Genomic DNA, 14,829 nt, shown 5'->3' on the forward strand with positions numbered 1-14,829 from the left:
CACACATGCCTCTTCCTCCCAGTCCAGAGCTCACTTCTTGCCTGCTGACGCAGGAGGAGACTCACAGCATTGCGGCAGGGCTCTGGCTGCCTGTAGTCCTACTTAACAGCTTCACAGCCGTTCTAAACAGGCTATAGCCAGAGTCGGAAGTCAAGGCAGCCCAGTGCTTGCTGGCATTGTTTAAAGGCCAGAGAAATTAACATAAAACACCAAGTGCTCTGTTAGGCATTCTACACGTTACCATTGAATCCCAAAAATAGCTTTATGAGGGGCGTGCTGACAGTTCTTCAGAGATGAGGACACTGTCTGAGTGATTAATGTCTCCTAGGTTTTAGAGTCTAACTAAACTGGGAGTCAAACTGATCTTTTTAAAAAAAAAACTTTTTTTTTTTTTTTTTTTTTTTATAGCCAGGTGTGGTGGTGCATGCCTTTAATCCAAGCACTCAGGAGACAAAGGCAGGCAGATCTGTGTGAGTTCAAAGCCAGGTTGTTCTACAGAGTTTGTTCCAGGATAGCCAGGGCTACACCGAGAAACCTTATCTCAAAGTCTTTCTAAAAGATTTATTTTACTTTATGTGTAGTGCATATGGGTGTTTTTCTGCTTGTCTGTGTGTGCACCACATGCCTGCCTGATGCCCACAGAGGTCAGAAGAGGGTGTCAGATACCCTGGAACCTGTGGGTTCTGGGAACTGGGCCCAGGGCCTCTCTCTGCAAAAGCAACAGCGCCCTTAGCTGCAGCACCATCTCTCTGGTCCCAGCCAAACCCTTCTGCGCCTTACCATGCTACCCAAACCCAAAGAGCCATGCAGCCTACAGAAGGAGGGGGAAGGAGAGCCACACACACCAGGACACAAGTGCCAACTGCCACTGTTTCACAGGCTCCTTCCCCTTGTTAATCCAAGCACTTGTTTCTTTGAGAAAATGGTGGAAAGAGAAAGGACAGGTGGAAAATGAATCACAAGAAAAATGACACTTCAAAAGGAGTAGTGTTTCAGGATCACAAAGAAATCTGAAAGAAAAAAAAAAAAGTAAACAAAGACCCCTTAAAAGGAAAAATAACCTATTAAGTACATTCCATCTGTGTTGAGTGGCTGGGTGTGGTACCAGTCACCAACTGTAATTATGAGGCAACTGAGAAAATGGGTAACCCAAACATCACAGGTGTCAATGGTGAGAAATGGAAGGGCATCTGCAGGATGGTTCACAGGCCCAGCTGAACAGCAGCACAGTTAGCCTGGCTGCCAGGTGGTGGTGGTGCATGACTTTTGAACCATTCAAGGAGACAGATGTGGGCAGATCGCTGTGAGTTCGAGGCCAGCTTGGTCTACAGAGCAAGTACCAGGACAGCTAAGGCTACACAGACAGAGAAACCTGTCTAAAAAACAGAACAAAAACCCAAGAATGCTGATGCTCAGTTCCATTCTGACCCAGTTCAGCCTTGGTGGACAGGGTTCAGGTCTGAGCTTTAACCTCCCTCCCTGCATGGCCTTTAGTAACTGGTGGACTGCCAGCCACAGCCTACAGTCATGGATCTCGCTCCTGGCTACACTGCAGGAGCCTCTAAAATCAACCCAGCCCTTAACTCAAGAAATCCCAAGCAGTACAGGTAGGGGTATGTGTGTGAAATCTTGGCCTTAGTGTTTTTAAAGATTCCTTAAAGACTTAATTTGTAACATTTTTCATTTAAAACATTTACTTTATGGATGTGTTTGCCTACATGAGTTTAAGTGTACCACTTGCACATAGTAGCCTGTAGAGATCAGACCCCTGGACCTGGAGTCACAGATGGTTGTGAGCTCCCATGTGGGTGCTGGGAACTGGATCCCAGTCCTCCACAGCTGCGCCATCTCTCTAGTCTCGTTTTTTTTCTGGTCAGGGAACCTAGGGACTTGAGCATGTGGGTCACGTGCTATGATCACTGAGCTACACCCTGAAGCTGAGGCTAAAGATCAGAGCGGGTATTTCACATCTGGGGAAGATGAGGAAGGCGGAAGCTTTTTAAATACATGCCCTAGCTTTCCTGTTCACCCATGCGCAGAGCCACTTGCAGGAGGAAAGGTCTGCTGAAGAGCCAAGCCATTTCTTATAAGTGGGTAGGAGAGGAAGCAGAGAAAAGTAGAAACTGGAAGTTGCCAAATTTGCTTTTAGAATTATTTATTTTTTTCAAATGGGCCAACCCCACCAACAGTGAAGGACAAAGGCAGGCATACTTTTTGAGTTAGCTGCTTAGAAGGTCCTATTCATTTGGGTGTAGTCTCCAGCCAGCTTTTTAAAAAGTGCTTTCCAAACTTGCATACAGATGACAAGGGCAAAATCAACTCCATCCAGTTTAAGAACACGGAACACTGTTCGCTGAAACAGGCCTTCTTAGGTAGGTGGCCCAATCCCAAAGGAACTCTTTTATATTCTGTTCCCAGCTCCACTTCCCCTACCATTTTCTAGCTCAATAAAAAGCAAAGTTCCAAGAGTAGGGGAAAAAAAAAACTCAACAACTCCAAACCGTTAGGGAATGGAGCTCCATGGAAAAGGCGGTGCTGCCCACCCTCCCTTGCTAGAGAGACACCTTTATCTAAGGTGCAGGAAACTCGTGCTCAGCTCATTGGTGCAAAGGAGTTTTCCAGGAAAGAGCAGCTAGAAGACTGGCCTGGAAACCCTCGGACTGCTGAGAATCCTGAATCTTTGTCTCCTCAGCAGCAAGATACCCGCCCGCTGTGAAATCACACTGCTGGATGACTAGCTCACAGGCAAAGACAGTTGTTCCTTCTGTGAGGAGGAAGGAGCCAGTCCTTCTCAATGCCCACTTCTGAGTCTACACCCCATCTGAAGTTCAAGCATTTATCCTTGGGACATAATTCTTGTTAATTGAAATTGTGATTTTTCTTAAACTTCAGATCAACTCAAACCTTTCAGAAGGAACTCTTTCACAATGTAAACCCTGGCCCAAGGAAAAGCGTACACTCTGAGTACTTTCCATCTCCCTAGGGACGTCTACTTACATTGTCGACTACTTTGCAGGGCTGAGAAAGGCAACTAAGCAATAAAACAGCAAACAGAAGTGAGGTGATTTTTTTTTTTTTTTTTTTTTGGTATGGTTTAGTTGCTAGGTATGGGAGGGGAGGTGTACATACATTACTCGTGTGATGTGTTGCTCCAGAATCTATAAACCACGCGACAGAACAAGCTCTTTCCGTGTTCCACAACAAATAATATCCAAAAAAACCCTCACCCTGAGCTGTCTGCATGGCGGCAGAACTGTCTCCTCCAGGCTACTCTAAGAGCAGCAGGTATTCCTTCAGGGACGCTGGCAGTGGGAGCCCCTTCACTGCGTCTGGCAGGTACTGGAGACCCAGGCTTCGGCGGACAGCATAGCGGGCAAGGGTTTTCAGGGTCCCTGGTGCTGAGCATAACACAGTCAGTTTTTCACACAGCTGCTGGTCTTTGGTCACTTCTCGTGGCATGGTGCCATTTTTCCTTAATTCAAAGTGTCCAACAGCTCTATGGAGGAGCTCGAAGCAGGAGTCTTCTTTCTCTGTCCCAAGCCCTCTAACAAGCAGGGCCACCAGGCGGGATATGGGCGACTGGCCTTTTAGGTTGATGACTCTTACCTCAGCACCATAATCAAGGAGGATGCTGACACTCTCGAGATTTCCCTTCATGGCAGCCCAGCTGAGCGGTGTGTCATTGTTGTAATCCAGGGCATTGACAGAGGCCCCACTCTCTAGGAGAGCACGCACACACTCAGCATTGTTCTTAAAGGCTGCCCAGTGAAGCGGAGTATCTCTGTTGCCATCCAGTGCATTGGGGTTTGCACCATATTCCAATAGGACCTCCACACAAGCCTCATCCTTCTCGGCTGCATAGTGGAGTGCTGTTCGATTGTAACCATCCAGGGCATTGACCTGCAGAAAGGAAGCACCTGTTTTACAGTGGGCAGGTTACTGGGAAGAAGAGAAGCTGGCGAAGAATCCTGTACTTATTTCCCCACTGTCTTTGCCATGAAATGCTCTCAACAATAAGGTAATGTGGAATTCCCCGGAAGTCTTGGTGGTCAAGATGAGATGACAGGGAACATATAGGAACTGTCTGCATATGCCCAGCTCTCACATCAAGTGGCTGGCGGGACTGCAGCATCCACTTCTCTACTTATGAGCATCTCTGCCATAGAGCGGGGAGTGACGAGGGGACGAATGTTAGGATTAAAAATGAGATGGCACACAAAAGATGTGTGAATATGGAGAGATTTATTGTAGAAGTGTGGGGAGAGAAGGGGAGAGGAGTTAGGGCTTAGGGGGGGCCAGAGACAGAGAGAGAAAGGGCAAGAGGGGTCCCTTAGGGAGAGTGCAAAAGAGGAATGCAAGAGAGGTGGCCCTTTATAGTCTGGTGGCGGAGGTGATGACATCATCAGTTGCTAAGCAAACTGAAGGCAGGCTTATGAAGCTGTTTTTATGCTAACAAAGATGAAGTCCAAGTCTTCAATACTGCTCTGGAAGAAATTCTGACTATTTTACCCTGACACTTTCTGTATCCTGTGATTAATGGAAACCAGAGAGAAAAAATAATGAAGTCAAAACTCTGTGCTTGTAGCAGATGAACTCTGTGGCAGGAGCAGCACACACTGCCAGGGTTGAAATGGCAGCTGCCTCTCTGAAACTATCATTCAGATCTTTCTACCATACAATGCAATAAAGCAAAACCAAACTATTTAATGGAGTTGCCGTCTTATTTCATTAAGCCTCGCTCTCATTTTGGTCACTAGTATTATTTGTTCAGAGTATAACCGGTTTTTCACTTCAGGGTCACCTACATAAGCAGGTTTAATTACGAAATTAGAGCCTAGCTAGTGCTAAGCAGGGAACATCATGGCCGTATGAGGATGGTACGATGGGACTCGGCTCTTCAGCTTACTGCCCAGTGTGTTTGGGACTGCACACTGGCCTGATGGCTTGTCTGATGCAGACCAGCACCTCAGCACGCACCACATTCAAGACTGCTCACCAACAGCAAAGCTGCTAGATTCATTTGTCATGTACTTAGTGACGGCTGCAAGCTGGCAATCTAAACACTTTCAACCGTCCTGCATGCCCTCCTGATAGATGGGGAAACCGAGGCAAAGGAAGGGCTGAAGGAGCCTGTTCAAGTCACGTATCTGGAAACACCCATGCTGGAAATGGAATTCAGGAAATCTGGTTCCAGGGGCGTTTGGGGGAGGAGCGGTGGTTGGCTCCAGACAGTCTTGTTTTATACCCAAGCTGGTTCCACCTCACGGTCCCGACTCACCCCCCGCAGTGCTGGGATCACAGATGGGCCCTCCCCATCATGCCTGGCTCAGAGTCTATCCTTTTAAATAACCATTCTTTACACTATGCTGCCGCATGCCAAAGCCAAGAAGAGTCTACTTTCAAAAATTAATCTTGGCCTTTATCTTAAGATACATTACAAAGAAGGTAAGACCAAGCTATATTAAAAATAACTAGTGGGCAAAAAAAGAGGACAAGTGGCCAGATCCTGGGGAAGGGATGGCCTCATGACTAACAACCCGAGAGTCGTCTCACATGGCTTAGCACTGATGAGCGTTGAGAAGCCTCTGTACTTATGGTAACCGGATAGTCAACAGCAGAGGAGTCAGTGGAAACGCGAACAACCCCCAGGAGGTAGGCTGGGAAGGAAAGAGAAATAAAACTCCTCCTCGGAGCCATGTCCAGCTTCAGTGAAGGGGGGAAATGCAAAGAGAGAAAATCCTTAGAATCATTTTATGGATTAACCGTTACGCCTTCCTTTAGTGACGTATATGCCAGTGCCACCATGAGTTACAAAGTAAGCTGGAAGGTGGAAGGGGAAGTTTAAGAAAACATGAAGGCCAAGCTTTTGTGACTCATGAACGTCAATGCGTTGAGGGTGTCACTCACCTCCGCTCCCTTTCCTAGGAGTAACTCCACACAGTCAGCGTCCGACACCATGCAGGCACAGTGCAGGGGCTTCAGGGTGCCGTGCGTGCAGTTGACATCTGCTCCCTGCGGGAAGGGGTCAGAGGACACGCAAGTGACCAGATGGAGAAGGACCCCAAGCCTGAGCATGCTTCAACTACAGGCACCTATTACTTCCATAATGAGTCCCAGTCCTCCAGCCAAGAGGAGACTGAAGAGGAAGACAAGGAAGGCAGCTCCCCAGACCAGCCCTGGAGGCTCGGCTCAGTTGGTAAGAGTGCTGGTTCTTGTGAAGGACCTGGGTTTGACTCCCAGCACCCACATGGAAGATCACGGCTTCCTCAGGCACTGGGCGTGCACTGGTGCACAGCTCCCCAGGCTAAGCTATAGAGTTTCTCCACAACACAGCCTGCCAAAATGGCTACCTGGACACCCTTGAGGACATGACCTTAAAAGGCTGCAGGAAGGTTCTGGAGAGATGGCTCAGAGGTTAAGGGCACTGACTGCTCTTCCAAAGGTCCTGAGTTCAATTCCCAGCAACCACATGGTGGCTCACAACCATCTATAATGCGATCTGATGCCTCCTTCTGGCCTGCAGGTGTACATGCAGGCAGAACACTGTATACATTAAATAAATAAATAAATCTTAAAAAAAAAAAAAAGGCTGCAGGACTGCTGCCTACAGTCTATGACCACCGTGCTCTGCAAGGCACTTGGCTGAGAACGAGCTGTCCCTGCACCTTCCTTCCTTCTGCAGGAGTGCAGCTCTGAAGCAGTTACAGACCCTGGCCGACAGGGGGCCTTACAGTTGTTTCAAACCGTGAAGTGTGAAGGAACTACATGGTACACCACTCTGTACTGTCTCTTCAAAGGGGGAAGGCACCAGGACTTCCTGGGCACCAGGTGTATAACAGAACCACCGACAGCAGTACTTAAGAGTTCTGAGAAAGGATTTCTTTTCTTAAAAAAAAAAAGGCTTATTTTTAATCACATGTATGTGTGTTCCTGCCTAAGTTTCTGCACATGAGTGCATGTACCCGCAGAGGTCAGAAGAGGGCGTCAGATCCCCTGGAGCTACAGTGACAGGTGGTTGGGAGCTGCACCCTCTCGCTCACTGAGCCATCTCTTTAGTCTCTAATTGTCTTAATCTGTAATTACTACACAGTTTAGAGGACCGTGTCTTCTATGGACCTAAACCCGGCAGCTGTAGTAAGCACAGGAGAATGAACTCTCTCCACGTAGTCACGGTGATCCAGATTTGAGGGGGACCTCCACGGATTGAAAAACTGACCTCCCTGTGCTTGCCTCCTGCTACCTTTAGTAAAACATGTATACGGGACTCTGGGCTGCATGGCTTTCACATATGTGCATGCACCATGTCCGGACAGATTTTATAAAACCAAACTAAAAAAGAATGACAAGAGTAGGGATATCCAGAATCTAGAGTATATTTTATAAAGAAAACACGGAAGGCATGAAGTGAGAGTGAGAAGCAGGCGAAGAAAAGTCAGAGAGAAAGTATGTTAGCCATCAGACCAAGAACACTGACGAACACGGAGTATGCGCTAAATCAAGGTTGCAGCGGGAGCACCTCCTGGGATTCGGCAGGCACCTCCCAGCTCCCTCAAAGGCTGCCCTACGAGGACCAGCCCACTCACCCCTCGGATGAGGTCCTCCACGTTGTCATGTGGGAAGGAGCGGATGGCAGCAATTGTTCGGATCAGGCGCTCGGAGAGGGAGTACTTGCTCTGAATGGTCTGCATGACATACCACATGCTGGAACTCATCAGGGCTCAGAGGGCGGCCGCATGCTCCAAACTGCCTGAAACAGACGAGTCCTAGTGGGCGCGGGGTCGCTGAGTATGTGTCTCCTTAGGGCTAAGCGTTTTCTGAGGGCTTCCCACGATCAAAGCCGACTCCAAGGAGACCAGGGATTAATCAGTGATTAATTACTGTTCCTCCTGGAACAGGAAGGCACTAGGCTACAGTGTCGCTAGGATGTTAAGAAAACCCGGATACGCACGTCCTCAGGTTCTAAGATTCTCCTAGAGCAGAGCTTGGTCTACAGGGCCAGCAGGAGGAAGAGTTCTGGAAGGCTGAAGATAAAATGAAACACTTTTCCTTCTCCAGACTCTCGTTATTTATTATCAGTACCCACCTTCAGGTTCCTTACATATTTGCCTTACAATATACTTATGCACATAACATTGTTTCTCTGCTTGGTAAAGCTAACCACATCACAGCGCATACAATGTAGACATTTAACAAATGTTGGTTGCTTGGCAGAGTGGGAAGATGCTTGGTACCTGTGGGGCCAGGGAGGCTAGGGGACAGACATTATCCTGATGATAAGTCACCTGTGAAACATTTTCAAATACTTTTCAAATATTTTCAAATAGACACAAAGCAAGAAATAAAGTAACATTCTAAATTAAGGAAGAAAAGTGAGCGTATAGCCGCTCTGGAATCAACATAAATATTTTTAAAGTTCATACCAATAAAACATGCTTCAGCTATAGGAAATAAGCAATTCAAAATATAGTTGTATAGCTGCGTTAAAACTGCTTTATGGCGGAGAATTCTAGGGGAAGAGAAAATAATTCAACATACTTAGATTCAACTATGATAAAAGTGTTAAAACTACATAAGATGTGTTAAGTGGCCAGGTGTAGTGGCGCACACCTTTAGTCCCAGCACTTGGGAGGCAGAAGCAGGCGGATCACTGAGTGAGTCTACAAAGTAAGTCCAGGACAGCTAAGGCTAAACAGAGAAACCCTGTCTCGAAAAACCAAGACCAAAAAAAGAAAGTGATAAGTGACACATTTTTAAATGACAGCTAACAAAGTGATGCATTTTTACAGAAAAGCACCAGTCAAAAACTGGAGAAAAAGTATAGGAAGCAGGCCCAATTCCTTGGTGTATTTCCTTAGGAATCTGTGTTTTTTATTAAAATACCAACCCCCCACCCCAAGAGTAAAGATAACAGGAGGATTTTAAAAGTAGTGCCTGGTACATGATGGTCCTCAATATTCATTTGTTAAACCAATATTTGACTTGGCCTCACACTTTCCAGGTCTGCACTCGCAAACACCTGGGTCAGGAAAGTTGCTGTCAAGGTGTGACCCGGAAGCAAAAACTTCCACTTTGGAGCGTAATAATTTTTTGTAATTACACATGCAACCACTTAGAGCACAAACCTGAAAACGTTTTGTTAATTTTGTAATCTATATTTGCTTTTGTGATGGGGTATCCCTTTATCATTAAATAGTATAGTATAAACTCTACTAGTTTGTTTTTGTTTTTTTGTTTTTGTTTTGCTAATCAGTAGCCATTTGTGTCTGTCAAGGTACACAAGGCTTGGTAGAATTTGGCGTATCCTTTTCAGACACACACACACACACACACAGACCATCAGAGACAAAGATCTGTGCCTTACACTTTGAAGCGAAGCAAACAAAAGCGTGGTGGTGGGGGCACAAAGTTGTGTTTGAATTCCGGTTCCAACAGCGGTGCGGGCAGAACCCGGGCCATCTAAAGCTAAAGGTTTGGGCTGCTGTGGTTCTGTTAAGTTTCTGGTACGTGGTTAAACAGATGAAACTAATAAACCCTGCACTCATTTTACGGGTCTTCGGGGATTCCAGGCTAAGAACTCTTAAACTACCCCGAAGCTCCAGGTGAAACCGAGAGAGGCTAGCATTCGCAGTCAGGATGGATCAAGGATAATCTACCTCGCGGCCCCAGGGACGGCAATCCTTCAGTCTGAGCCTCAGCTGGGGCTTATCCGCCCCATGTCCTGTTTTCTTTTCCCTGTGGAGTGTGCAAAGGACACCTTTAGGGGGGGGGGGCGGGTGTTTCTAGACAGCGTTTCTCTGTGTAGCCGTGGCTGTCCTAGACTCGCTTTATAGACCAGGCTGGCCTCGAACTCACAGCAATCCGCCTGCCTCTCTGCCTCCCGAGGGCTGGGATTAAAGGCGTGCGCCACCACGCCGGGTTTAGGACACTTTTTTTTCCCCTCTTTTCTTTTCCTTTCTTTTTTAAGCAGTGCATAAAGACACTCAACACACCCAACCGCTCCTGCTCTGGGCAGCAGGCCTGGACCTCGCCCCCGCGGGAGGCTCCCAACCCCACCGTATGGGCCGCGGGAGGCTCGCGGCTGCCGGGCTTGGCCGCGCCCAGGGGCGGCGACAAGGGCACGAAATGCCAGGACTGCGGAGTCCCCTGCGGCGGAGACCCCCCCCCCCCCGGGTGCTCGCAGCAATTCGGGGGAGTCCGGGAGCCTCAACCTGCACCCGGGGGCCTCGGACACCGGCCAGTCCTCGCCCCCGCCTCCCGGTAAGATCGGGAACGGCGCGGCGAAGGGGCGTTAACTGGCTGCGGAGCTCCCGGCCCGGGGGCCCGGCTTCACACCGTCCCGCACCCACGGTCGCACTCACCGAGCCGCGGGGCAGACCGGTCCGGGAAGCCGCTGTCAAGGCGTGACCCGGAAGCAGAAGCGGCCCGCCGCAGCCCCAAGTTTTACAGCGGAAGACGGCCGAGTTGCGTGGGCGCCTGCGCGCTGGCCAATGTGAGAAAGCGGAGTGCGCCTGCGTGGACTCTGGAAACCCAGGGTACTTAAAGTCTTCTAGGGAGTCTGTTCTTTCTCCGGTTGCGACCTCTAAGCAATGCGTTTGGGCGCAATCGATAGCTCGCCCCCAGCCTCCAGCCTGGCGTCCTGGTCCAATGGTGGAAAAGAAACCCACGACTTCTAGCTTTCAAGTCTATGGACCAGGCCAAGGTGGGAGCATCCCACTCGACTGCCTCCCTGTGTCTATAGCCGAAAGCAGTCTCCATCCCAACAGTATCCTCGGCTTGGCACCATCCATTTCCAAGTGGAGTACAAGTTTCACATAACTGACCCAGTGAGTGGCCGGTGACTGCCTCTCTACACTTGATCTCATGGATGAAACCCGGCTTATTTGAACCACTGTTCTCTCTTAAGAATTCACACACTACACAACAAAAGCACATTTCCACCTGTGGCCTGGAGGGTGGCATCCACCCTGTTTGTAAGTTCTGGGCTCGACAGCTCTAGTTCAATGTCATGAACCACACACAAGCCTAGGCCATTGGCTTTGAGACTGATTTGTTATTTCACTCGGTTTCTCTCGCGAGTGTTAGTGGGATACTTAAATATCCTTCTATTTGTAGAAATTTTTATTTTACTTAACTCCAACGCAAAGCATCTTGCTTCCAAAATGCTTGCTCCGTTGCCCAGATGTGAACAGCTATATAGCTATCGTGACTCTACAGTACTACAAAATAGAACCTGTGAGACTTCGTTAGAAACATTGCAAAGCCTACAGTATGTGTTCCATTTTTGCTTCCTCTGGTGTCTCCTTTCTAAAGAAAGGTAAGGACAACAGTGATTTTCAATCTTCATTTTTTTTTTCCTTAGTGGCTGAAGAGACAGCCATGGGTGCTAGGAACCCAACTCTTATATTTTTGGTTGTGAGCCTAGCCTTTAACGGCTGAGCCATCTCTCCAGCCCTCAATCTTTTTTTGTTTTTGTTTTTGTTTTTATTTTTTGGTTTTTTGAGACAGGGTTTCTCTGTGTAGTCTTGGCTATCCTGAACTTGCTTTGTAGACCAGGCTGGCCTTGAACTCACAGTGATCCTCCTGCCTTTGCCCCCTGAGTGCTGGGATTAAAGGCCTGCGCCACCACACCCGGCTCAATCTTAAATTTTAACATTACTTTTGCTATAAAAATATTCAAATATACAAAAAAACTAGAAAGAATAGCAACATGAAATCTTTTTTCATTTTGTAAAACATTGAAATTTTGTCACATTTAAAATCTAATTTTGGGGGCTGGAGAGATGGCTCAGTGGTTAAGAGTGCCACCTACGCTTCCTAGAGGTCCTGAGTTCAATTCCCAGCAACCACATGGTGGCTCACAACCATCTATAATGAGATGTGCTGCCCTCTTTTGTAAAGCACTCATATGTAATAAATAAAGTAAATAAATCTTTTTTTAAAAATCTAATTTTGGTTTTGTTGTTCTTTTTTCAAGATTTAGGCTGTTATTGGTTTTCTTTTCTTTCTTTTCCAACAAACTACTCAAAAAATGTCAGTAATTTCTGCTATATTGGGGGATTTTTTTTCCCCTAACAATCTGTCCTGATGGTATCCACCTCCCTGAAACTCATTCCCCAAATTTATTGAGTGCTAAATATTAAAGACTATAAGAAAAAAAATAAGTATTTCATACATGTATGAATGATTGTGCTTTGCTAGTAGGTGATAAAATAGACCATCCATGCGGATTATTTTGAAGTGTCTTGGACAGTGTTGTCACAACAACAGTAAGTTTTAGATTTGCCCATTCGCAGAGCATTTGCCAAGCACTCATCCTACAGACTCAGCTTTTCTGGGGACAGGGATGAAGTGTGGTTCCTTTTGATTAAGGGTTAGAAGACAATGTGATTGTTGCTGTTACCATACTGCCCCAGTCTGCCTAGCAACCTATGATGTCATTACCCACCGGCCACTAGGTGCGTCCCTGCCCATAATATAAAAGGACAGACCCACCCCATCCTCTCTCTTACCTTTCTCCTCTCTTGCCCTGTCTCTCTCTCTCTCTCTCTTCCTGTCTCTATCTCTTCCTCTCAGGGGTGTCCCTCCCACTTCCTGCTCTCCCATACTCTTTTTTTTTTTCTTAAAATAAAGTTTTATTTTCCTAAATGCACAGCTGATTTAGCCTCCTTATGCATCTTCACCAGCAGCTGGGGCATCCCCACCCTTTGTGTTTCTCGTGTAAATTACTTGGGCTCTGTGCTTCGAAACCAGCTTGATAAGTCCTTTACTAAGCAGCGCCTGAAGGGCTGCCCTGGCCAAGCAACCTTGAGTCTTCAGTCTCTCCAAGACCACAGCTGGAGTAATAAGCTTATAGTTGGGAACTTCCTTACAGAGTTTGTTGTATGTGGCTTTGTCAAACAGGACTAAATTGTTGAGCTTGTCCCGAACTTTGCCTTTGGACCACTTCTTCTTTTTGGCCTTGCCACCAGACTTATTTACTGGGTCTTTGTCTTTTTTGGCCGGCTTTCCAGCATCTTTCTTCTTCTTGTCATCTTTGGGCGGCATGGCGAAGCTAGGGGACTGGCAACAACCACTGCAGCCTCACTAAGATGTCGGAAAAAAACTCTCCCATACTCTTATAATAAAATTTTCCATATCATATCGATTGTCTGGCATTTTATTTTTTTTATCATTACAATTGTTGATTGCAGTTAAGGATGATCACGTCAACAAAGTTTTTGTGTACTAAGTCAAAATGAAGGAGACCCAGGAAGAGCCTCACAAGAGAAAATGTCTGCTGCTGAGTCGCATCTGTCTTCTCACCCAAATACTTCTTTTTCCTCAAGCAAACGAGGGTCTTCGGTAGCAGAGAGTTTGAAAGGTGTTCCTTGTCGTTGTAAAGTCATGAACTACATTCACCCTTTGCCTGTAAGTGAGGGAGAGCTGCTGCTGCAGAGGAGGAACTCATCAGTATTTCCTTAGACCCAAATGTGGCCCACTTAAAAGGTAGACAATACGGACTTGCCTACCTGAAAACGGTGGTCTAGGGGCATGGCGGAACCGGTGGCCTGGAGTTAGAGACGAAGGAATTCTAAAATCTATATTTTGTTGTAGGCCACCACGTCCACATCTCTCTAAGTGAAATGCATTTATTTAAGAGGGCCCTGGTGAGCCGGGCGTGGTGGCGCAAGCCTGTAATCCCAGCACTTGAGAGGCAGAGGCAGGTGGATTGCTGTGAGTTCAAGGCCAGCCTGGTCCACAAAGAGAGTCCAGAGTAGCCATGATAACACAGAGAAACCCTGTCTTGAAAAACTAAAAAGAGGGCCCTGGTGATGGGAAATCTCCAAACAACAAATAAAAGCCTCCTTTAGGGGGGAAAAATCAGCTTTTACCACCTGTCAGATACAGTGTGGACCTTCCAAAGAGCAGCTGTCTGGACTCAGGCATCCTGGCTCCTCCCACTTTCCCACAGGCAGATGGAATAGCAGCGGGGCTAAACTGGGAGGGGAACATTGGTAGTGTGGGAGGAGGGAGAAAGCGGGAAAGCTGGCAGCCACCAGCCATGGGCCCTACTTGGGGAAAGAAGAGAGCAGACTTGGACTGATTAATACCTTACAATGAAGATTTGAGAATCTGACTAACATTTTGGACTGTAAACGTTCTAATTACTAAATCTAGACCGTCTCCCCCACTCCCCCAGGACCATTCTGTAAAAGATTGTTAGTTTCAGAGCATGAGACAAAAAGTAAAGGTCTGCCTATAAGGAAGATAGCCTAATCGCCCGCTCCTAGGTAAAACATTTGAAAAGATGCTAAACGCCAAAAGAAAAATGTTGCATTTTCGGCCACACCCCATGACTTGTGCATCCCATGTCTGAATTTCATCCCTACTTATTCCACTGTACATAGTTAGTTCTGCCCTTAGTAGTTTGAATAGAAGCAAGTCGTGAGCTCTTGGTTTGGGTGTTTTGTTTTTGGTTTTGTCTTGTTTGCACGCTGTGGTTCCCATAAGACTTTTAGGTCATTTTCTTCTGTGTTAATTACAACCTTGCCCTCAAGAAGGGCCCGGTAGATGGTGTTAATTGGCAGCCAGTCTAACTTGTGTTTCTATTTTCAGAGATGGGTGTCAACTTGAGCTGGAAATTTGATAATGCTGTTATGGTTGTACCCACTGCCGCTAGCAGTCAACAAGGGTTAGCATCCAGCCTGTGCAGAGGCCGCGGGAGGGAGGGAGGGGGGCAGGGAGCAGCTTCCAGATCCATGTCCTGCCCTTTAAGCCTCGCGCATGACTCCTTTTAGGAGTGAAACTCTCTGTCTTCCCTTACTAGCTCCAAATATTTTCGTGGTTTTA

At 47.1% G+C, this 14,829-nt stretch overlaps 2 protein-coding genes across 2 annotated transcripts; both read right to left on the bottom strand.

Annotated features, from left to right (window-relative positions):
- Nucleotides 1–3,214: 3,214 nt before the first annotated feature.
- Asb8 (ankyrin repeat and SOCS box containing 8) lies at nt 3,215–7,748 on the bottom strand. The gene is made up of 3 exons (XM_051160283.1): nt 7,584–7,748; nt 5,908–6,012; nt 3,215–3,900 (listed from the first exon to the last, which is right to left on the bottom strand). Exons 1-3 carry the CDS (start codon nt 7,710–7,712, stop codon nt 3,268–3,270), a joined length of 867 nt encoding a protein of 288 aa, XP_051016240.1. The 5' UTR covers nt 7,713–7,748; the 3' UTR covers nt 3,215–3,267.
- Nucleotides 7,749–12,645: 4,897 nt separating this feature from the next.
- On the bottom strand, nt 12,646–13,058 carry LOC127201613 (40S ribosomal protein S25-like). The gene has a single exon (XM_051160289.1). It carries the CDS (start codon nt 13,042–13,044, stop codon nt 12,667–12,669), a length of 378 nt encoding a protein of 125 aa, XP_051016246.1. The 5' UTR covers nt 13,045–13,058; the 3' UTR covers nt 12,646–12,666.
- Between the last annotated feature and the right edge of the window lie 1,771 nt (nt 13,059–14,829).

The sequence above is a fragment of the Acomys russatus genome, chromosome 17 (assembly GCF_903995435.1).
Source record: "Acomys russatus chromosome 17, mAcoRus1.1, whole genome shotgun sequence".
In the NCBI taxonomy this organism is placed as follows: domain Eukaryota; kingdom Metazoa; phylum Chordata; class Mammalia; order Rodentia; family Muridae; genus Acomys; species Acomys russatus.

Coding starts and splice junctions, on each gene's coding strand:
- Asb8 (XM_051160283.1), bottom strand. CDS start 7,712: ATGAGTTCCAGCATGTGGTATGTCATGCAGACCATTCAGAGCAAGTAC. Junction 6,013..7,583: donor TGGAGGACCTCATCCGAGGG/GTGAGTGGGCTG, acceptor CCCTTCCCGCAG/GGAGCAGATGTCAACTGCAC. Junction 3,901..5,907: donor TCCTAGGAAAGGGAGCGGAG/GTGAGTGACACC, acceptor TCCTTTCTGCAG/GTCAATGCCCTGGATGGTTA.
- LOC127201613 (XM_051160289.1), bottom strand. CDS start 13,044: ATGCCGCCCAAAGATGACAAGAAGAAGAAAGATGCTGGAAAGCCGGCC.